The following is a 13,042-nucleotide window of genomic DNA, read 5'->3' on the forward strand; positions in this document are numbered from 1 at the left end:
AAAATATTCTTGAAATTATAGTTGATTATTAATGATCTTTTTCTCCTCTTCTAGATATAGATTTTGAGGAATTCTATCACATGCAAAAGCTTTTTTTTACAATATATGATCATGTCATTTCCCATGCATATGTAGCTAATTAATCATATACGGAGTAGTATACGAAGTATGTACTATATTAGGCAACCTGCATTTTAAAATACAAGTTGTAATTTGAACTACCTGTGTAAATTTTGGATTAAATTGAGGAGATTTTTGATTGAAAAGGTCACAATAATTAACTTACTTCATTAAATGAAAACATTTTGAGACTAAGATGCTTCACTATATAGTACTTAACAATCCGTTTTCTTTTAGGGTTAACTTTTTAAAATTACTCCTCTATAACACATTATACCCCGTAATAAGCTTTTTTCCTGCCTTCAATTGTTTCAGTAGGAGCTGTAGACCAGAGATATGAACTAGTGAGAAGGTCAAAGTCTATTTTATTATTATTATTATTATTATTTTTTTATTTATTTATTTTTTTTTTAATTGAGAATTTCTAATTTACTAGCTCAATATCTCTCAAATAGATCACTTCAAATTTGGGAAATGAAGGGAATACAGCAGACAGAGAATCCAATGCCTGATAAAACTTATTATGGTATCACATCACATTGAACAAGCCTAATAAAACTACCACTCCACTTTTCATCACATTGAACAAGCCTAATAAAACTACCACTCCACTTTGCATGGCGCATAGAGCTACATACATGAGTATTTATTAAAGGTCTGTTCTCTTCATTTCAACCCAATCAATTCAGTTAAGTTTTTAATTTTCTTTTCTCATAAAATATTCAATGCAGTTTAATTCAGTTCAGTTCAGCTCCAATCAATTCAGTTTTGTAATTCAAAACAGGCCCTAAGAATATTTACATCACAAAGGATGATGTGCTATTGGCCTATTGCTTTCGAACAAATATACAAGTATTTATACTTCCTAAGTCACTAATTGTTTATACTTGCAATTATGCATTAATTATGTATGAAGTGCTCGTATACATCTTGTCACTGCTAGAATTCCGTTTTTCTAGAATAACAATTGACACTTGATCGAATACTTGACAGAGTTGACACTATATTGATGAGTTGATATAATAAGCCCCAAAAATGTGAAAAAAAGTCAGACAACGGTCAAATATTCACAACATTATTAGCAAAGGGCTCATAGCAACGGTCGGATCCAATCAAGTTACTCTTCTTCACTTTTTTAAGCACATAGTATTCCTGATCACCTAGTTAAACAAAACCTAACAGTTCTTGGATTCATTTTCTACAATTTCTTAAACCATAATTTTATATCTCATGTCACACTCACTAATTAATGAACTAATAATTGATAGCTAGTCAAATAATAATGTAATTGTATTACATATGAGTTATAATGCGAGTTGTTATAAGAATTCAGACATAAAATATAATAACGTTTATACAAAAGATTGGAATTTTGAAGACTTGTAGTGTACTACGAGTATTTGAGATCATGCCAACATGATGGCTTTAGTATTCAAACAATGTTCAACTCAGTGCACATTTGCTAAGTTGAATTGGATATTGTTACATCTACCCATAAATTAGCCTACGTAGAAGAAGTGATGGAGTTGCCCCAATTCCAAATAAAAATTGTTCTAGCTGTGCTTGTTCGTTCACGTGAAATGAGGTGAGAGGACAAACAATAATAAGAAATTGACAGTATTATACATGCGAAGTTGAGGTCACATGCATGTATATCTTGGCACCACTTAATTAAACTATATTGTATTAATTTAATCTCATATGATCTAATAATAATAACTTGTGGATGTATATAATTGCATGAAACGCAACGACTTCCCAATATCATGAAGGGTGGAAGTTTCATAATTATCAAACTTTATACACTAAACACCAATTTGTAGTACATTATATTACTAGATAAAACTTATAACGGTGACCTACTCCCGAGTAATCCATAAACTAACAGTATTATTAGCTCACTATCTAGAACTACATGTCATAGACATTGATTAGCACATTATTGATTCCTTAAATACTACTGAGTATGATTAATTACTTTGAGATTTAGAATAATGGTGTATATTTTTGGTTGGATTTGAAATCAAAGTAATTTGCACAGCTCAACCTTTTTCCTGTTGAGATAGAGAGATTTAAGATCCAAATTGCCACTCCCTTTATTCACCCTAGCTCTTTTCTTCGCAAGTTGTAGGCTGAAAGCCTGCAGTAGTGCAATAATCTGGTCATTTATACGACTCTCTCTTCTCTTGTTTTATTTATTCGTCGACAAGGACCACTCCCTCTAGCGTCTTACACCAAATTAGCTATGAAATTACTAAAGTTGTTGGAGCATGTTATATGAAATTGTAGTAGAAGATAATTAGATACAATTAATACAGAGTATAAAGTAGTTAAAACAGGCTTGTAATTAATGAAGTTGTGCCGTTGTGGCGTAAAAGTTTTACAAATACCCTGCATATGAATTTACCTTGTACGCGTACATGTACTCACAACAACCAACTACAAAATCCACAAAATTTTGGCTTCCACCTCAATGATGTAGGAATTAACATCCTTGAACATGTGACACTCATTCACTTAAGATATAAGGCAAGCACACCAAAAAAAGTGTTACAAAAAAGGAGCAAGAGTTAACTCTAAGTTGCTACGGTCTATGGAGTATTAGCTTATAAAACATGAAGAAACAAGCTTAGATCTAGGCATTGGTCAAATTGTGAAGTTTGAGTAAATTTGCCCCCCTAAAAAGATGCATCCCAAAGACCCAAAGTATGGATGTATGTTTTGGAGTCATGTAAATATTTTAGGTCACCAACAACAAAATTACAAGTCACAATACAAATGGACTCTTTATGTAGTATGACTTGTAGTCAGTTAAACAAGGTGCCCATATGGGTTGGGATAATGCGTTAAGGTTAAACCAATAAACAAATGACCCAACCCATCTGAACAGTGACAGAGCAAAAAAGCCACTATATAACCCTACCTTCTTGGCAGATGCAACTAAATCAAGTATTAACTATTAATTAATTATACTCTACTACTAAAGTAGCATGATTATGAGTTCGTATAAACAAACATTAATATGAAATTAGAAATCTGATTAAAAGGAATAAAGTGAGAGAGTGAGAGGCAGATGAAATTTTATAAGATTTTCTCAAGTGTGCCCTACTCTCTTCTCTGACACTCCCTCTTTCTCTCTCTCTCTCTACTCGAGGTGTAAATTTGTTTGTTTTATGGGTGTTCAACACCCCATTTTTCTGCCCAATTAGCCACTTCCTCACTCCCCCCTTTCCCACTCTATTTCTTCCTCCATTTCTCTTTCTTGAACAGAGAAAAAAACAGAGGAAAAACAGGGGAAAACAGAGCCATTTCAAAGATTTACACATGGATCCACTAAAATACTTCAAGTTATTCTTCATTCTCAATGTTGCTATCTCACCACTTTATCTTACAGGTACATTTTCATTTTCTCAGTTTAAGTGAACCAAAAATGTCATCTTTAATTTCTTCCATTTACTTCCTAAAAACACCAACTTTAACCCTATTTCATCTTCTAAGAGTTCTAACTACACTTAGATTTATTACTTCGAGTTGTTTATCTTCAAATGAACTAAAAATGCTAACTTTTTCCCATTCAACATATTGCGATAGTGTCCATTATACACTCGAGTGTACCTATAATACTATAACTTATCTTTCGAAGCTCAATTGAGTATGGTACACCCGGGTGTATAACGGATTTTGCAGTGTCTCATTCTACCAGCTTTTTAACGATTTGCAAACTTTGGATTTGACAGGAGTTTCAGGAGCAACATTCACATTCGTCAACAGTTGTGAAAACACAGTATGGCCCGGAATCCTAGCCAATGCAGGTACCCCTAAGCTTGAATCAACCGGTTTCGAACTCCCAACCGGCACTTCCCGGTCATTCCAAGCTCCAACCGGTTGGTCCGGTCGGTTCTGGGGTCGAACAGGCTGTAATTTCGCCGGCTCCGGTCTAGGCTACTGCGAAACCGGAGACTGCGGCTCCGGTGGCGTCGAGTGCGACGGCGCCGGCGCCGAACCTCCGGCAACCCTAGCTGAGTTCACCTTAGGAACAGGTAGTCAAGATTTCTATGACGTCAGCTTGGTTGACGGGTATAATTTACCCATATTGGTTGAGGTTAGTGGCGGGTCGGGTCAATGCGCCGACACTGGGTGCGTGGTTGATTTGAACCAATTTTGTCCAACTGAGCTTAAGGCAGGGAATGGCGGCGCGTGTAAGAGCGCGTGTGAGGCGTTTAAGAGTCCCGAGTATTGTTGTAGTGGCGCGTATGGTTCACCTTCCACGTGTAAGCCTACGGTTTACTCGAAGATGTTTAAGTTGGCGTGTCCGAGGTCTTATAGTTATGCTTATGATGATCCTACTAGTACTTTCACTTGTAGCGGAGCTGATTATACCATTACATTTTGCCCCTCTACTCCAAGGTATGATATGATACTCACTACCTATCTTTGTGCAAAATGTGAATGCTGTTTTGTTACAATTATGTTGGTTATTATGTTCATTACGTTTCAATATAATTGCAATAGTTTGATTAGTATACCAATTCACGAGTTTGATTATAAATATAAGCAATTATTCACGTATGTAGTAGAAGTATTAATATGAAGTGAAAAAAAATTGATAAGAGTATTGCGAATCATACAATATTTCATAAGAAGTACAAGTATGAAGTATAGAGTATGAAAATTTATTTTTAATATAGAAAGTGTAATACTCCGTAGTCAAGTTGTTGCAAAGTCGAGTGTTACTCCCTATTATAAGATGACTACACTATATGTGCTTGTAAGTCTAAAGTTGGCACAAAATGATGCATTCACCAATAATTGTTGGAAGTAGAATTATTAACAATAGGACAAATGGGTTGAATCCGTGTTTAAATACAGTCTAAGTGTTTCGGGTTTGAGTCGTGTTGTCGTATCAAAACAATAATTATGGTCTTGCTGGATTCAGGTTTCTTTCCAGTGATTTGTACTGGGTTTGGGTCGGATGTGGGTCATTAATTTATACTCTACCCGTATTAGCTATTTTTTGTAACAGGCTAACGGACATGAAGAAAACTCTTCACTACAAATTTTGTTTAATTTCTGACAACATTCAATCAATGCAATGTGTAATGTGTAAAGTGTAATTGAATTGATGTTTGTATTTGTCAACAGTCAAAAATCAGCAGGAGAAACTGCTCCTACGCCAGTTACTCCTACTCCAATGAACCCAACTCCAATGATGACGACACCTCCAGTTTTTACCGGGTCAGGGTCGGATCCAATGGTCTCAACACCAACTGAACCCGCAGGAGGAGATATGGCATATGGATCAGCTTCCGGTGGTGTACCTGGAATGGTAACTGGACCCGGAACTGGAACCGGTACTACAACCTCAGCTATGCTAGCAGATGGGTCATGGTTAGCTGGCTTAGCCATGGGACACTCAACTTTATTAAAACCCACATTATTATTACCCCTTGTTTGTGCACTTTTTTCTCTTATCCTCACATGTCTCTCTTTGCAGTGAAAATAGGGGATATATTCATGTGTAATGTTATTAGTATTATTCAATCTAGCATTTCATCGAACAGGCAAAGCCAAAAAGGGGTGTTCTTGTTGTCCAGAATTCATCAAGAAAAAGGCTGAAGATCGCCCAAATATATCATCAGATCAACCCAATCAACTATGAAAGATGTATACTTAAATATTGGTATTTATTTGGGATTAGGGTTTTAATATGAGTTACTCCGTATTAGTGTGAACTTGTACAGAAAAAGAAGGGGATTGCGGGTGTAGCAAGATTGCAGTTATTTTGTGTCAGCAGTACTGCAAATGGATCTGTTTTAGTAGTAATGTCATGATTCATATCTATGGATTTTGGTACCATTTCTAATGATGAAGTCATCTTAAAAATAAAGGTGTGGTAATTTTAAATAAATGAACATGGAATTGAATAATGAATGAATATCTTATTAAAGATCTTTTGAATAAATCTTGTCTTAGAATTTGAGAGGAAAAAGTTGTGCGTCATACTTCTTTTGACTTATGGTCTTGTAAAGTTGATATTAATCATCATTGTAAAGATAATTACTCCGTATTGGGTTAATTCGGTGTCATTAGTCTTTATTGGTGGCTTGATTTGAGGCTGTCTAACTAATGAATTGTGTTTTGTATTCAATCAAAGTATTGACATAAATTATTTTGTGTCGCCATTTAGGCATTGATTTTAATCCGGATTAAGCCGTTTAGGTGGATGAGATGTCTTTATTGTCTTGAAAATGTGATTAGCATTGTATCAAACGATTTTTGTGTTTTGCCCTCAAACTCTATAGTGTGAAATATGGAGTAAATAATTATTAATTTTAAAAAAAAAATTGTGCTCCAAAGCCTCCAATACAGTTTTTACATTGCTGCCGACATGGTGTGGGGGTAACATTGTTTTCTCTATACTAACAAAAATTGCAGAATCTCTATGTTGTTTTTGACTTGGGTAACGCAGTTTGACATATTTTTATTTACTTCATATGCATCAAACTTTATGTACAAGCAGTAGTGCAATACAACTATACTGTCGCACATATCGACGCATATAAATACTTACAATATTTACAAGTGTGAAAATAATTTCCTTGTTAAATTATACATGTATGGTTAACCCCTTACTTAATCCTAAACCCTAGCCCTAACATTGTCACAATCAAAAACACCTCGATGATTAATTATGAATCCACTTTTCATACGGAGTATAGAGTAATATTTTAAGCGTTTGATTTTATTTACAATATGAAACAACTTAATCATTATAGATATTCAATAACATTTGAATGATTTAAGCTAGGACGTATTACCTTTATGGTGTGTTTGGATTCTAGAATTTCATTTGAAATTCCGGAATTGGGACAATTATAGTGTTTGGATGTCCAAGAATTTCAAATGAGGAATTTGCCCAAATTATACAACTACCAAGTAATAACCCATGAAGGTAAGGATTTCAAATGACATGTTCAAATGACAAGGTAAACCATGTCATTTGAAATACTCAAATTCAATAATTCAAATGATGTATTTGAAATGAAATCTATCTTCCCAAACACAACCTTAACTTATTTCATTGATGGATCGATCTTACAAGATTTTCATTAATTTATAAGATAAAAGTTCAATCAAATCATTGCATCAAATCATATTAGATCGGACCAGTAAAATTCAAACCATATCAAATTATATCAAAACGCTTTATTGTAGGTTAAGAGAATAAGTCTATTTAGAGCAAGTTTAGCCTCAAGTCTTAAGACTTGGGGTGACATCATCATTTTGAGTCTTAAGATTTATACTTAAGACTTTTCCCATTTTTCTTCAAAAATCTCAAGCACTTCACCCATTTTTCTTCAAGATTGGGACCCACTTCACCCACTTCATTTTTATTTTTATTATCCTTTTTTTTTTATTACACTTTTCTACATATAATATGTCAAATATTTAAGTCTTAGGGCTAAAATGATAAATTTGTGTAAGTCTTAGTGAGTCTTAACAAGAATTTGATGACATCATTTTCAATGGTGACCACCAAAAATGATGTCACATCCAAGTCTTAAGACTTGGGGCTAAACTTGCTCTTAGTAGTAAAAAGTACTACCCTCAGCCTCCCTAACCACTCAATCCTTGATCAATATACTGATCTCTACATTATTTTATCCAATATATCCATAATAATAGCCAGTGATCTTGCCAACAGCGTTTACGTTTAAGCCAATGGCCAACAAAACAGCAACTTTAGACCGCCAAATTCTTCTCCTACGTAGCTACCTACCGCAGTTCCTCTACTGGTGGATCCAATAAATCACATTTTAATTCAGGTTCATATTATAATATACAAGTAGTCGTACGTATGAACACCAAATTGAAAGGAAAGGATCTTGTTTGTCAAAAAAGAAATTATAGATTATATGCAAAGATTACAAAAGAAACAAAAAGACCAATAACTGTAATCATTCATTTGGGATAATTTTAAATAGTACTAGTATTAGTTCATCAGTAATGATAGAACTTCCAATAACTGCCTGATTATTAGGCCTTTCTTGAGCAAACAATGAGCATATTTACTGGACCGCATCCACATAGCTGGCTAGTTGCTTCGTCCTAGACGACTCCTAGTGCTCCATAAAGGTGTACACTTTCCCTATATTTTGTGGTTACAAAGAAAATTAAAGAGATTTGATCGTTGTGAGTGGATTGGCATCATTTTTAATCCTTATTCAGTAGGGTTACTAGTTAGCAATGATTTAATGTGAACAATATTGAATACTTTGAACTTCGTAGTAAATAGTCCAATAAGCTATAAGCTTATAATGGTGGTCCATGATTTTAACACGGAGTAGTATTCTTCTATAAAGCACGGACACACCAACTATCTAATGTGTATGTTTCCGGCGACCATAACATGGTTTATAGCGCATAGTATACTCATTTAAATTTAGTAGCAATGGGTTGGCTATAATTAACGAGCTTTGTCACACTTGGGCCTAGAGTTGTCAATTCGGTAAATGGGTCGGGTTTGGGTCGGATCAATTCCATAACCTATGCGGGTCGGGTTTGAGTTGGGTCATGCTTGAGTCGGGTCACGTCGAGTTATACTTCTTATCGGGTTTGGGTCGGGTTAATAACAGGTCGGTAACATTCGGATCAGGTGAACAATAGGTCGTGTTTAATTCGCGTTTTCACGCGTTAAAACAGGTTAGGGTTATTCTCGGGTTCGAGTCGGGTTCAGTTCAAGTCAATAATTTGCGGGTTAGAATCAGGTCGGGTCATTCTTGGATTTGAGTCGGGTTCGGTTCAAGTCATTAATTTGCGGATTATAATCAGGTCGGGTCATTTTCAAGTCGGGTCATTCTCGGGTTCAAATCGGATTTGATTCAAGTCAATAATTTGCGGGTTATAATCAGGTTGGGTCATTTTCAAGTCAGATCCTTCTCGGATTCAAGTCAAGTTATGTTCAAGTCAATAGTTTGCAAGTTACAATCAGGTCGGGTCATTTCCAAGTCGGGTCATATTCGGATTCAACTAACTATAAATAGATAATTATCATTTTTATCAAGCTAATCATTTCCTTTGACTATAATATATATGGCAATATACTAAGGAAGTATAGTCTATAATTTAGGAAGATAATTATCTCCTTTGACCATACAACAAATATATACTATATTTAACTCTTAAATTTGAGGATGATACTCCTTTCTTTTGTTGGCCTGGACCGAATTGGTCTCCCTAGACAAAATGCTTTGATCAACAATAATGAGGTGGTCTAAATTGCATTTAAGGTGATTTGAAATCGGGTCAGGAATAATTTGGGTTGAATTTAGGTTAGGTCAATAATAAGTCGTGTTAATTGCGAGTCGAGTTAGTAACATATCAGGTTGAATTTTTGGGTCGGGTAAGTAATAGGTCTGGTAAAATTCAGGTCGGGTCAATAAAAAGTCAAGTTTAATTTGGGTTAGGTCAATAACAAGCCGGTTGATTTCGGGTCGGATTTGTAACAGGTTGGGTTAAAATCGAGTCGGCTTGGGAACGGGTCGAGTTGAATTCAGGTCAGATTAGTAACAAGTCGGATTAAATACGAGTTTTGAAGAGTTAAAACGGGTTTGGGTCAATTTCGGTTTAAGTCAGGTTTGGTGCAAGTTACTTAAATTGGCCGTTGTAAACCGGTAAATCGGTGCAAGTTGTAAACCGGTAAATTGGCCGTTTAAAAGAAAATTGGATGGTTCCACCCACCCAATTGGACTCCCGGAGGGTTTTTGGAACCATGGTAAATATTTCGGCAATTTTTATTTTCGGGCAATAAAAAGTCAAAAAATACCAAAATTAAAGGCTAAGTTCCACGCTTTTTGAGAAATTTTGGAGGTTTCGAGGCCTGGTGTCGAAAAGCCTTGAAATTTTAGGGGATACATCTCGGGGTCATATAATGCCGTTTGGAACCATTTATGATCATTGTATGATGTCATAAATGTTCGTGGTAGGCTTGATTTAATGAAATCGGTGCAAGTTGTAAATCGGTAAATTGGTCGTTTAAAGGCAAATTGGATGGTTCCACCCACTTAATTGAACTCTCGGAGGGTGTTAGTGACCATGGTAAAAATTTCGGCAATTTTATTTTCGGGCGAAAAAAGTGAAAAAAATCCAAAATTGAAGGCTTATATCCACGCTTTTTGAAAGATTTTGGAGGTTTTGGGTCACGGTGTCGAAAAGCCTTGAGATTTTAGGTAATATATCTCGGGATCATATAATGCCGTTTGGAACCATAATTGATCATTATATGTTGTCATAAATGTTCATGGTAGGCTTGAGTTAATGAAATCAGTGAAAGTTGTGATCAGTAAATTGGTCGTTTAAAGGCATATTGGATGTTTCCAACCACCCAATTGAACTCCTGGAGGGTATTAGTGACCATGGTAAACATTTCGGCAATTTTTATTTCTGGGGGAAAAAAAGTTTAAAAAAATTCCAAAATTGAAGTATAATATCCACGTTTTTTGAGAAATTTTGGAGGTTTCGGGGGCCCGGTGTCGAAAAGTCTTGTATTTTTATGGAATAGATTTCAGAGTCATATAATGTCGTTTAGAACCAAATATGATCATTATTTGGTGTTATAAATGTTCGTGGTAGGCTTGAGTTAATGAAATCGGTGCAAGTTGTAAACCGGTAAATCGGTTGTTTAAAGGCAAATTAGATGGTTGCACCCATCTAGGTGGACTCCCGGAGGGTATTAGAGATCATTGCAAACAATACGACAATTTTTTTTACGGGCGAAAAAAGTCAAAAAATTGCAAAATTAAAGTTTAATATCCATACATTTTGCGAATTTTTGGAGGTTTCGGGGCTCGATGTCAAAAAGTATTGAAATTATAGAGGATACAACTCGAGGTCATATAATACCATGTATAACCATTTATGATCATTATATGTTGTCATATATGTTCGTGGTAGGCTTGATTTAATGAAATCAGTGCAAGTTGTAAACCGGTAACTTGACCGTTTAAAGGCAAATTGGATAGTTCCACCCACCCAATTGGACTCCCGGAGGGCATTAGGAACCATTGTAAACATTTCGGAAATTTTTATTTCCAGGCGAAAAAAAGTCGAAAAATTCAAAAATTGAAAGCTAATATCCACGCTTTTTGAGAAATTTTGGAGTCTTCATGGCCCGGTGTCGAAAAGCCTTGAAAGTTTAGAAGATACATCTCGGGGGCATATAATTCCGTTTAGAACCATTTATGATCATTATATGATGTCATAATTGTTTGTGGTAGACTTGAGTTAATGAAATCGGTGCAAGTTGTAAACCGATAAATTGGCCGTTTAAAGGCAAATTCGATGGTTCCACCCACCCAATTGGACTCCCGGAGGGTATTAGGGACCATGTTAAATATTTTGGAAATTTTTATTTCCGGGCGAAAAAAAAAGTCAAAAAATTTCAAAATTAAAGGTTAATATCCACGATTTTGAGAAATTTTTGAGGTTTCGGGGCCCGGTGTCGAAAAAGTTTGAGATTTTAGGGGACACATCTCAGGGTCATATAATGTCTTTTTGAACCATAAATGATCATTATATGTTGTCATAAATGTTCGTGATAGGCTTGAATTAATGAAACCGATGTAAGTTGTAAATCGTTAAATTGGCTGTTTAAAGGCAAATTGCATGGTTTCACCCACCCAATTGGACTTACAAAGGGTATTAGGAACCATGGTAAACATTTTGACAATTTTTATTTTCGGGGGAAAATAGTAAAAAAAATTCCAAAATTGAAGGCTAATATCCACACTTTTTGAGTAATTTTGGAGGTTTCGGGGCCCGGTATCGAAAAGTATTTAAATTATAGGGGATATATCTCGAGGTCATATAATGCTGTTTGGAACCATATATTATCATTATTTGTTCTCATAAATGTTCGTGGTAGGCTTTATTTAATGAAATCGTGCAAGTTGTAAACTTGTAAATTGGTTGTTTAAAGGCAAATTGGATGGTTCTACTCATCCAATTGGACTTACGGAGGGTTTTTGGAACCATGGTAAATATTTTGTCAATTTTTATTTTCCGGTAAAAAAAAAGTCAAAAAATTCCAAAATTGAAGGCTAATATCCATGCTTTTTAATAAATTTTGGAGGTTTCGGGGCACGTTGTCGAAAATCCTTGAGATTTTAGGGGATGTATCTCGGGGTCATATAATGCCGTTTAGAACCATATATGATCTTTATATGTTGTCGTAAATGTTCGTAGTAGGCTTGAGTTAATTAAATCGCTTCAAGTTGTAAACCGATAAATTGGCCGTTTAAAGGCAAACAGAATGGTTTCACCCACCCAATTGGACTCATAAAGGGTATTAGGGACCATAGTAAACATTTCGGCAATTTTTATTTTCGGGCAAAAAAAGTAAAAAAATTCCAAAATTGAAGGCTAATATCCATGATTTTTAAGAATTTTTGGAGTACTCGGGGCCCGGTGTCGAAAAGTGTTGAAATTCTAGGGAATACATTTCGGTGTCATATAATGTCGTTTGGAACCATATATGATCATTATTTGTTGGCATAAATGTTCGTGGTAGACTTGAATTAATGAAATCGGTGCAAGTTGTAAACCGGTAAATTGGTCGTTTAAAGGTAAATTGGATGGTTCCACCCACCCAATTGGACTCCAAGAGGGTATTAGGGAACATGGTAAACATTTCGACAAATTTTATTTTTCGGGTGAAAAAAAGGCTAAAAATTCCAAATTTGAATGCTAATTAGTTCAGATGAGTGATAATCAAATTAATAGAGCGCACTCCTAATATATCGTGTACTCCATACAATAAATACTGTATATTGTAGAGAATTACACGAATTACTTGTAATCTTATATAGGGATTGTTCTCTCAAATAATTTAAACAGAGTACAAACCAACCCAACCCACATATTG

The 13,042-nt window shown here is 35.1% G+C and overlaps 1 protein-coding gene across 1 annotated transcript; it reads left to right on the plus strand.

Moving 5' to 3' along the window:
- Positions 1-3,207: 3,207 nt before the first annotated feature.
- Positions 3,208-6,100, plus strand: LOC145560409 (thaumatin-like protein 1). The gene is made up of 3 exons (XM_081621660.1): positions 3,208-3,514; positions 3,858-4,527; positions 5,263-6,100. Exons 1-3 carry the CDS (start codon positions 3,445-3,447, stop codon positions 5,615-5,617), a joined length of 1,095 nt encoding a protein of 364 aa, XP_081477786.1. The 5' UTR covers positions 3,208-3,444; the 3' UTR covers positions 5,618-6,100.
- Positions 6,101-13,042: the final 6,942 nt, after the last annotated feature.

The sequence above is a fragment of the Chenopodium album genome, chromosome 9 (assembly GCF_948465745.1).
Source record: "Chenopodium album chromosome 9, dcCheAlbu1.1, whole genome shotgun sequence".
NCBI lineage: Eukaryota > Viridiplantae > Streptophyta > Magnoliopsida > Caryophyllales > Amaranthaceae > Chenopodium > Chenopodium album.

What these genes read in the sequence shown, in the direction of transcription:
- LOC145560409 (XM_081621660.1), top strand. Translation starts at nt 3,445, where the DNA reads ATGGATCCACTAAAATACTTCAAGTTATTCTTCATTCTCAATGTTGCT. An exon ending in CTCACCACTTTATCTTACAG is followed by an intron (nt 3,515 to 3,857) that starts GTACATTTTCAT and finishes TGGATTTGACAG; the next exon opens with GAGTTTCAGGAGCAACATTC. An exon ending in TTTTGCCCCTCTACTCCAAG is followed by an intron (nt 4,528 to 5,262) that starts GTATGATATGAT and finishes ATTTGTCAACAG; the next exon opens with TCAAAAATCAGCAGGAGAAA.